Source organism: Glycine soja, chromosome 1, assembly GCF_004193775.1.
Source record: "Glycine soja cultivar W05 chromosome 1, ASM419377v2, whole genome shotgun sequence".
NCBI classification, from domain to species: Eukaryota; Viridiplantae; Streptophyta; class Magnoliopsida; order Fabales; family Fabaceae; genus Glycine; species Glycine soja.
In genome coordinates, this window is record NC_041002.1 from 3,196,399 (window position 1) to 3,206,621 (window position 10,223).

At 32.0% G+C, this 10,223-nt stretch overlaps 2 protein-coding genes across 3 annotated transcripts; one reads left to right on the forward strand and one right to left on the reverse strand.

The window, feature by feature from the left end:
* The first annotated feature begins 810 nt into the window (after positions 1–810).
* On the forward strand, positions 811–2,004 carry LOC114409861 (protein bfr2-like). Its single transcript, XM_028373503.1, has one exon. It carries the CDS (start codon positions 984–986, stop codon positions 1,737–1,739), a length of 756 nt encoding a protein of 251 aa, XP_028229304.1. The 5' UTR covers positions 811–983; the 3' UTR covers positions 1,740–2,004.
* A 3,511-nt stretch (positions 2,005–5,515) lies between these two features.
* On the reverse strand, positions 5,516–10,167 carry LOC114409870 (AMSH-like ubiquitin thioesterase 2). 2 transcript variants are annotated; one of them, XM_028373514.1, is made up of 10 exons: positions 9,907–10,166; positions 9,339–9,383; positions 9,217–9,254; positions 8,778–9,045; positions 8,512–8,601; positions 8,294–8,356; positions 8,124–8,198; positions 7,145–7,207; positions 6,637–6,689; positions 5,516–6,107 (listed from the first exon to the last, which is right to left on the reverse strand). In XM_028373514.1, the coding sequence occupies exons 2-10, from the start codon at positions 9,381–9,383 to the stop codon at positions 5,927–5,929; spliced, it is 876 nt and encodes a 291-aa protein (XP_028229315.1). In that variant the 5' UTR covers positions 9,907–10,166; the 3' UTR covers positions 5,516–5,926. The 2 variants fall into 2 exon arrangements, with proteins under 2 accessions (XP_028229315.1, XP_028229323.1); XM_028373522.1 differs by lacking the exon at positions 8,124–8,198 and having other exon boundaries at positions 9,907–10,167.
* Positions 10,168–10,223: the final 56 nt, after the last annotated feature.

Genomic DNA, 10,223 nt, shown 5'->3' on the forward strand with positions numbered 1-10,223 from the left:
TAAGCAAGTTTACTTTTCTTTTTTACATTATAAATTTATAATTTAATCACATGTCTGAACATATGAAATAATGTAATACGCGTAACTACCACTTTCTATTTTTGGCTTCTATCCCAAGAACTTGACTAATCAACGTGTCACCTCGTGATTGACTTCCAAAAACACATACGAAGAATTGAACAAGTCTATTGACATTATTTTGTTTTTTTAATAATATTTTTATCAGTATAAGATGTTATTGCATTTAGACGAATAAACATAATTTATTTAATGTATTCGATTTTCATGTAAAATTAGTCTTTAATCCAATGAATTAGAAGAATCATAACCATTGACCCAGAATAAAAAAATTATATTTTTTAGCTCAAAAAGAAAACATTGATATACTCGTACATAATCTTTTGTAGATGCATAGTCATCATAGTGTTACTCGTGCTCATTAAACAAATACTTGAATTTCATATCCTTCACCAACAAAAAGTCATCACTGAGATCAGCTACTGCCAGTTCCATTAATTAAAATTACGTAACCCGTGATCTCTGCACTGCCATGGATAGTCATGCACAAATTTATTAAAGTATTCAATCTTCAATAGTATCCCAATATTACTAGAAGCACCTCCATCCATTTAAAAGAGAAGCTTTCAAAGGCTTCTTATTAGGGAGATTCCCAACTTCTGGAAGGAACCACGAAGGCGAGGTGAGTCTACGTGTGTTATTTTGAACGAACACGTGCAACGTGTGAAAACACTTAAAAAAAAAAGTTGAAATTGAAAATCAAAAGATGGAATAAAAATCAAAGGCCACGCATATTCGAAGAGCCTCCCAACCTCATATATATAAAAACCGAACAGTTTATCATTTTCCCCTTCTCAATTTAACAACATTTGCAAACTCCACCCAACCAACCACCTTCTTAATTAATAACCGTCGTCGTTTCAATCTCGTTACACACCTCAAAACGCAGCGGCACACTCACTAGAATGCAAGCCGTTTCGCTCTCACCTTTGTCGTTTAGGGATTCTTCCGACGAGTTCGCTGGAAAGTTCGAACACGATTTCATGGCCAAGCTCAAAATCAACGAAGAGAAAGTCGAAAACGAAAACGAAGAGAAGCATAACGAAGATGAGATAGAAGAAGAAGAAGAAGAAGAAGAAGAAGAAGAAGAGGAAGAGTTTAGCTTCGTTCTCACGAATTCCGATGGATCGCCGATCTCCGCCGACGACGCGTTCGACAACGGCCAGATTCGTCCGATTTTTCCGATTTTCAACCAGGATCTTCTGTTCTCCGACGATTACGACGGCGGAGAAGGTCTCCGGCAGCCGATAAAGGTCTTCGTCGAACATAAGGATGAATTTCTGTCGGAGGCGGCGCCGGCGGAAGGAGCGTACTGCGAGTGGAATCCGAAAGCGGCGGTGAAGAGCAACTCGACGGGATTCTCGAAGCTGTGGAGGTTCCGCGACGTGAAGCTGCGGAGCAACAGCGACGGAAAAGACGCGTTCGTGTTCTTGAACCACGCGGCGCCGGCGAAGCCGGCGGAGAAGGCGAGAAGTGTCGTCGTGAAGAAGGGGAAAACAACGACGACGACGGCGGCGGCGTCTGCGCACGAGAAGCATTACATTATGAGCAGAGCGAGGAAAGAGAGCGATAAACGGAAGTCGTATTTGCCGTATAAGCAAAATATGTTAGGGTTCTTCGCCAACGCCAACGGATTGAGCAGAAATGTTCATCCTTATTGATAATCTGTTAATTTGATTCATAAATTTTATTTATTTGTATGTAAGTTAATGTTTTGAAATTCATCAACAACTAAGGATTAGGGAACTATCTCTTCCTAATTTGTTACTATTATGTAATTAGATTCGATGGTGATGTTCTAGAGTTGAAATATTTGGATGTATATATTTTGTAGATGGAGATATGTAGAGAAATTCAATTAAGTAGCAATTTCAATAACGATTAGTTATTAATTGCAATTAACATAATTAATTGTTTACGCACAAACATTTATTTGAGAATTTTTGTTGTCTGATTTACTTGAATAAGATACAGAATCTATTCTAATAATAAAAGAAATACTCCTATTTGATATATATATTTTATTAAATTATATTACCTTTGTCATCTTTTTTTTTTTCTTAAGAATTACGCATTATTCTCATATTATTAGCTTTTTTATTTTTTTAGTTAAAATAAGTAAAGAGACATTCATTTAATATGAATGATCTGTCCAAAACGTCGGTGGTGGATCCGCCCTTAGCATGCGGCATAAATGTAAACAGAAGCAGCAGTGACAATCGGAATGACAAAAAATTTAATTATACAGTGTGTTGGATCGATGTCATGTGATTTATAATTAGTTTAAATATGTTTTGGTTAATGTAAGTTAGTATTTTTTTTTTATAGTTTTTGTAAGTTAATGTTTTTTAATTTTGATTCTGTATGTTTTTTTTTTGTTTTTTTTAATTCTTATAAAATTGTATTTTCTAATTTTAGTTTTTTTAAATTTTAAAATTTTTATTTATAGTTCACTTAAGTTCACATTTATAGTGATTAAAATTGAAAAAACATAAAAAAATAAAAAAATATCTTACCGGAACTAAAATTAAAAAAATACAAACATACAAAAGGTAAAATTAAAAAAATAAACTTAAGACTAAAAATAAAAAATATTAATTTACAGAGACTAGAAATTTATTTAAATCTTTATACTTATACTAATTCATACTAGTATAGATGATGAAGAATAAGTTATTATAAATTTTTTAATAGTATTCAATTTCTATAAATAAAAGAAGTTTTGATTTAATGGTATAAATTAGTTTAGTTGTGAGTTCGTACATATCTTTAATCTTAAAAAAAAAAGTTTCGGTCAATGCACATAAATTAGGTAATAATGTGTATGTAAACGCGCATGTGAATTGCGTTTAAATATTTTTATTTTAAAATTAAGTTAATAGGAAAATAAGATTTTTTTTGTCTAATACAACAAATATCACAATTATTTCAACTCAAAACTAAATTAAATATGTAAATATTTATTTAAATTATACTAAATGGTATTTTAAATACACACGAAACAAGGCCTAAAAGACTAGCACAAAACAATGTACTCTGGTTGGGAGCCTGTGTTCTTTCTTTACCGTTCATTTCTTATAGAGAAAGATAGGAAATAGCAGAAGCCGACAGAAGTTTCAAACATATCTCTTTGACTTTAGAGGAGAGAATTATACAATTACTACAACAACATCTCTTAGTTAAGGTAGTTTGGGCATAAATAAAGAAGACTAAGTGAGACACCAATTATTTTAAATTCTATAAGGAGAAAAAGATCAGAAGACCTTTGGAAATGGTTAGTAAGAGAGATCTTATGATATAAAATTCTTGAAGAAAGCTTTTATCTAAGCCAAACGGTTGTGTAATTTATATAATTGACCTTACTTAATTAGTGGATAAAATTATGTTTGTGGCTGCATATTCTTTAAATATATTTTTATTATTAATTAAAATTTAAAAATATAATATTTGTAATGAATTTTTTCAAATAATTTTCAACTAATAAAAATATATTTAAAATAGACATTATGATATTTATTATTTAGTAGTTATAACTTGTATAAGTCCAATATATATGAGTATGACAGTTGTAAACAAGTGTAAAATGTTTTTTGTTAATTTTTTTTACATTACATGAATTACAAGTTAAGGAGGTGATTCTTTGTTGATGATTTTATTAAGAAGTTGTTAAAAAAGTGGTTGTTAGGAAAAAAAACTTGTGACAAATTTTAAACAAAAAAAGTGAATAAAATAAGTCATATTAAAGTACTTATTTATTTTGTATACTATAAAAAAGACAATACTTATATAAATTAAATAATATAATTAACATTTTTATCTATAACTATCAATAATAAAGAAAAAAAAACTTTTTCCTATTTGTAATTCCAGACAAAAATTACTTGTGGCATCACATGTGACATGTCAACGCATCCAATTAATGGTCACTAAGCAGTTCACGGATCTCGATTAATGACATAAATCTTGGACAAAACTCTTAAAATATTAAAAATCTGATTCGAAAGAAAAATTTATCATGGATAAAACACAAAAATCAGGTATATATCAAGACCAAAAATCTATTTAAGCATATTATCAAATTATATTATGGAAGTTACAAAGAGTGCTTTTGTTCCGGGAGACTTATTACGGATAATTCTATCTCTAATTAGTTTTGAGATTGTTTATTTTATGAGGAAAAAAAAAGAAAAGGAAAGAGGAGTTGAATGGCTTTAAAATTAGATATGGCAAAAGTATATGACAGGGTGGACTGTAATTTTTTCTGGAGGGAATGCTTCAAGCAAATCCACAAAAAAATTATCCCTACAATCATGAGGTGGGTATCTACAGTTTCTTATGCTATTATGATGAGTGCAGAATTATCATTGATCATCCTAGAAACTGAGAATTATCATTGATCATCCTAGAAACTGGTTTTCACCTGAGAGGGGCCTTAAGCAGGAAGATCCTTTATTTTCTTACCTTTGCATTTGTGTTGGAAGTTTTTATAGGACTTTCGGAAGAACAAGTCAATGGTAACAAGGTGCATCGATTTAAAACCAACATAATTGACTTAATAGTGGTGGATTTAGATAGTTTACATGAAATCTTAGATTTAAACTTTATTAGCACTATTGTATGCACACAAAAAAGAAAAGTTGCATAGAGTCGTAGTTACAAGAGGATCCCGTTCAGTCTCATTTTTTTGTTCCAGATGATAGACTTCTTTTCGGAGAGTGACATTGGAGGAAGCTAACAAACAATAAATATATATGAGCTTGCTTTTGGACAGGGTAAAATTTGAACTAAACAGAGGGATCTTTCAGTCAAAATGTTCCAATAAATAGTCATAATATGACCCAAAAAAGGATGAGAGTCAAGGCTGTCGATGTCTATGACAAGTATGTGGGAAAATCCAAGAAACTGAATTCTAATTTAAATTTAGAAGACTATATATAATTTTACCAAAGAAAAATCCATGTAACTAAATAGATTCACCAAAAGTCAAAAGAAAAAAATAAGTTATTTACATTGAAGATGTTTGGATTTCAGTTGTGAAAATTTAAAAGTGATTTTACTCCTAAAACAATAAATTCTTCCTTTTTCATTTGTGCATTAGAATTCACAATGATGTATTGGAATTCATAAAAGTACTTTTCCAACATTAATCCAAACATAACCACTATTTGTATTACTTGGACTGCTTAGCAAGTAATTAAACAAATTGTTAACCTTGGCGAAAGTTGAAAGATTTAAGCGATAAGTTAAGCTTCATTTGGATCCCTTGGAAGGGGAAGAAAAATACTGGTTCTATTCCACATCTCCAAGAGATCAGTGAGGAAGAGAAACAGGAGTATCAGATAAAACTAATGAAATATTGAAATGTAGTATTCAATGAAATTGAATGCAATATTGACCGTATTTTATTTCATTTTGTCTTTTTTTAAAACAATCCAAAAAATCCAACCTAACATCATTCCATTAATTCAAATATACAAGATTCATGTAGCCAAAACATTACACACGTGAACAATTAGATAGTCTGTTGCATCAATTTCTAAGTTTCAAGCATGTGATGACTTGTTACAGCAACTTCAACCTTTTGGAATTCAAGGTGAACTTAGATGAATAAATTCTGAGGCATGGAGCTAGAAAGCAAAGTAATCCTCATTAAATTTATTTCCTAAAGCTTTGAATTTAGCGTGGATAGTTAGTTGGTATCCAACTTACTAAACCTACCTTATTACATTAAACCAAACATTACAACTGTTGTATTCAGTATTCAGCTTTTTTCTTTCAGGTGTAACTGGGACATTCCTTTGTAACTATGCTTCTATCTGTCATATGATACAGTGTGTTGCCATCAAAGTCATTTTTGGCGTAAATCAAAGATTTCAAACCTTAGATTGGAGTTTTTGTACACATTGGAGCAGTGCTCATATACGGGGCTGCCATTGTCTGGTTCTTTGTGTGGGTGAAATCCTGTCTCCTGGCAATTTTTTAGAATATTCATTCCTTCAGGTTTGGTCAGACGAAATAATCCACAGCTCCTGGACAAATTTGAGTTCCAGAATGCTTTTATCAGCATTTGTTAAAATAATTCACACACAATTCTTTTTCTATATATATATTTTTTCTTTGCATTTCCTAATAAAACTAAAAGAATACAAAATATTACACAACTAGTGAACTTATTGCGTCCGTGGACTACAACCCTTTCTTAACATAGCATTTTTATACTCGGAAATAGACTTATATTGTGGTTCAAGAGAAGCTAGGCACAAGTACTTTATCATTGTAGATCTGCAGTAGGCTTATAACAATCCAATCAAATTCACAGGAACATGTAAGGTGGTTCTGTTCAAAATATTGTACATTATCTCAAATGAAAATTGGATTCAATCATAAGTAAGGAATTACTTAAAAAAAGATAAGCAAAAACAGAAGACAAAAATGACAAGTAGAATAAACTAAATATCCAAATTTAAGATTTAAAACAACAGCTAATATGCTAGCGCAAAGATAACTAAGAATTTGTGAGAATTCATCCATATCTTAGAACAAGAGATAGTAGGTAACCTTGAGGTATCATTTGGTGCCAAGACAATGGCAAATGCCTCAGGAATCATCACCTGATAAAATAACACCAAACTGTGAGTCCAAACATGGTCTGCAATGGGAGAATAGAAAGAATATATTTTTAGTAAATATCCATGCGAGTTTTAATGGTTAGGTTGATTATAATTATCACCTGCTATTCATTTTAAGTTGATTTGTTAAAGGGAATATTTTGTAATTGTAATTTCTCAAATTAGATAGATAGGTATTACAATTCAACTTTAATCATCAAATTAAGCAAAACGAATTAAATTCACATATATTACTATGTACAGCAATCTTCTTAAAGCTATTTTAAAGGGAATATTTTAAGTTGAAAATTTTAATTAAATTCATCGAGTGGAATGCAATGCAAAATGTATGCTTAAAGGAGATAATACTCTAATGCCGTTACAAGTTGACAATAGTTGAAAAAAAAATGCTTTTACAAGAAAAGTGTGTAATAACAAAAAAAACTTGGATCAATCACCTGGTAGGAATATTGAGTGTGCAGATCCACCGATGACATGAAACAACTTTGAGAAGGATGTGTCTAAAATTATTTAGAAGAGAAGGGTTAGAGAAGTCAAACCAGGAGGATATTGTCTTTTATAGAGATTTAGGTTTTAAAAGTAATTTTGGCTATAGTGATCCCTAAGATAATACCAGTGATGTATATTTTAATCAAAAAAAGGTATAATCTCAAAGAAGGGGAAAACCACTTAATTGATGGATAAAAACTCCTAGTATGCTTTAGTACTTGTCATGCTTTAAACTATAATTTTGGACAAAGTTTGTACCCTTACCAACTAAACTTACTTAATGACAACCCAACCAAAACAAGGTCAATGGTCAGTTTTGAATTTTTAATATCGCAACCTGTTCCCAACACATGTTCCCAACACAGTGAGGGCCTGTTTGGATAAGCTTCACTAGAAACAATTTTAAGAGAAAAAAATGATGAGTTTTTTCATAAGCTAAAATGAGCCCTTCATTAGTTAATTTGTAAAAGTTCTCTCATTAGTTAATTTGTAAAAGATGAGAAGATATCTACACATTAGTTAATGGAGAGGTCATTTTAACTCATAAGAAACTCATTCCATTATTTTCTTATTTTATCATCTTAGAAGTGATTATAGAGAAGCTTACCCAATCAGCCCTGAATCTAATCCCCTGGGCCTAACCCATCCAACCCTAAGATATATGCTTAGGATGTTTCCTACTGCAACCTCACATGTATGTAACGGAACATTTGTCTTCCTTATAAGAATTGTGGTTTTAGACCACCAATATGAAGTGACATAGATATGATCAAAACACGCTGTTAATTGTTGGGTTTCATCCCTGATCTGATGATATTTACAGCCCAACAGTTGACAAGTTAGGTTTGTTTGGATTGATATTTTCTCCCCAAACCTGACCCATCCAACATTGACAGAATCGATTGCAAAATAGGTTGGAAGACATACATGGATCCATCCCACAGGATAAAGGGATCTTTCATTTAGAATTTTAAAAACTTCCTCCTCATTTGTAGCTTGACACTGTGATTCAATGCAGCAAGTTAGCAACAATTAATAATAAAATCAGGCCCTCTTGAAAATATGTGCTAAAAAATATTGTAAAACTGGATACTAACAGAATTGGAAGCTGATTCCTGCTTTGGTATGATCAGGGTAGTCAAATAGAGGGTTCCCTTCTCCTGGATAATTGAAGGATATAATGGTATTTCAGTTTCAAATTTTGTAATGCATATGATCACATCAGGTTCCTTATTTTTTTCCATAAAACAAAACCTTACATGGCAGCCAAAGGCAATAAGTTAAAGGTTTTATACTTTATAATTAATATTCTTACAAGATAGGCACCAAGTATACCACAAGTTTCCAAATCCTTTTCTGTATTTTCTTTAGCAAGATCAAGAAAGTCCTCCATTAACCGCATTGACTGGAAACATGAAATGAATACTTATTAAACATAAATAGCCTGCAATAGTATAGACTGTATGATGGTAATAGACAATTTTGATGTTAAACACAAGTCCAGCAGTGCCACAAATTTGAAAATAGACAATTTTAATGTTCAGTGTGAGATAGGTTCAGACATGGAGTACTAGTTCTTACAATATGAACATCCCGTTCGTTGTCCGACTTTGAGGATCCATCACCTGAATTAAAAGCTGTAACATGAGAACTTTGTGCATCTTGAGGCACTGTCTCCACAAAACACAAGGCAGGGGAAGGCCAGGACTGAGTTACTTTTTGAAGCAAGAAGTATCTGTTGGCTGTCTTAATAGCAGCCGGTTTACAAACCAGTGAGCACCAACTAGTACTCAAATTTCCTAATGGGAATGATGGAATCTCAGATGTGTCCTCGCCATCGACAATCGCGCTGCATCCCATTCAAACAAAACAAATTGCCAATGTATGTCAAAATATTACAATTATGTTCTAATAACACCTACACAATCTGTGGGCTGTTTTAGAAAACTCAGAAAAATCATTGCTCCTCACCTCCTAAAAAGATGAAGTAAGAAATAGATGTTGAATATTATATTTGTACCTTTGAATATTGCTTTCTGCTGTATCACAATTTCTAACCTGTCATAGAAAGTACTATAAATGACAAAGACCACCAAAGGTAATTTAAAATGGAAAAAGGGGGTGGGAGATGTGCAGCTTTACCTTCTTACTACTTACATCCTTTTCTTCATTAGACCTTTTGTACATCTGAGAGATCAATAGTTGAACAATCAATTGTATATTTCAAAGACTCAAAACACCTAAATAATAGACAATCATATACTAAAGATACTTTATCCTCTTTTTTAACATCAATCCTCCTTTCTCAGCCCAAGGCTAATCCCTTTATGAGCAGCATTATTCAAATCCTTAGAAGGAACCAATACTTTGCTAACTACGATATCCAAATTAAACCACCCTTTAACAAATAAAATAAACTCATGCAACACAACCAGAGTCCAGAAAGAGAAACTGGGAAAACGGTTGCTCAGCACATTTTCTAGCATAAATGAATTGTGGAAACCCTTTATTTGCAAAATTATTGAGTTTGCCAAGCTTTCACATGCTAAAGATGATCAATATCCATATTTTCTTTAGATTCCCCCTCTTCCATATTTTCTTTAGATTCCCCCTCTTTCTTGGTTTTGGCTAAAAAATCTGTTAGTTTGTTTCTGGTACTCTGCATATTAGATGAAACATGAAACTAAGGAAAAGGATTCATATTTGTTACCTTTGTTACAGTGAAGTTTTTCTTTTATCAACTGAGATGAATGATTCAGTTGCTGAGATGCACGTGCACCTTGGAGAGAATTTACCACTGAATCAACCAAAAACAAGATCAACCTCTCCTCTATCCTTCCTAGACAAGGCAAATATATGTTTTATAAAGTTCATCTAAAATTTTCAGGAGACCGTACATAATCTCAATCCAGAAAATTGTATTATTCTATAGAAAGATAATTGGATAAATCTAAAGTTCTGAACAGTTGAATAGAAAACTGCGCAGCATATGGCTCCATTTGTACATTATCTATCACTACAAAAGCC

What these genes read in the sequence shown, in the direction of transcription:
- LOC114409870 (XM_028373514.1), bottom strand. Translation starts at nt 9,383, where the DNA reads ATGTACAAAAGGTCTAATGAAGAAAAGGATGTAAGTAGTAAGAAG. An exon ending in ACGAACGGGATGTTCATATT is followed by an intron (nt 8,602 to 8,777) that starts GTAAGAACTAGT and finishes TCATGTTTCCAG; the next exon opens with TCAATGCGGTTAATGGAGGA. An exon ending in ACACTCAATATTCCTACCAG is followed by an intron (nt 6,690 to 7,144) that starts GTGATTGATCCA and finishes TTATTTTATCAG; the next exon opens with GTGATGATTCCTGAGGCATT.
- LOC114409861 (XM_028373503.1), top strand. Translation starts at nt 984, where the DNA reads ATGCAAGCCGTTTCGCTCTCACCTTTGTCGTTTAGGGATTCTTCCGAC.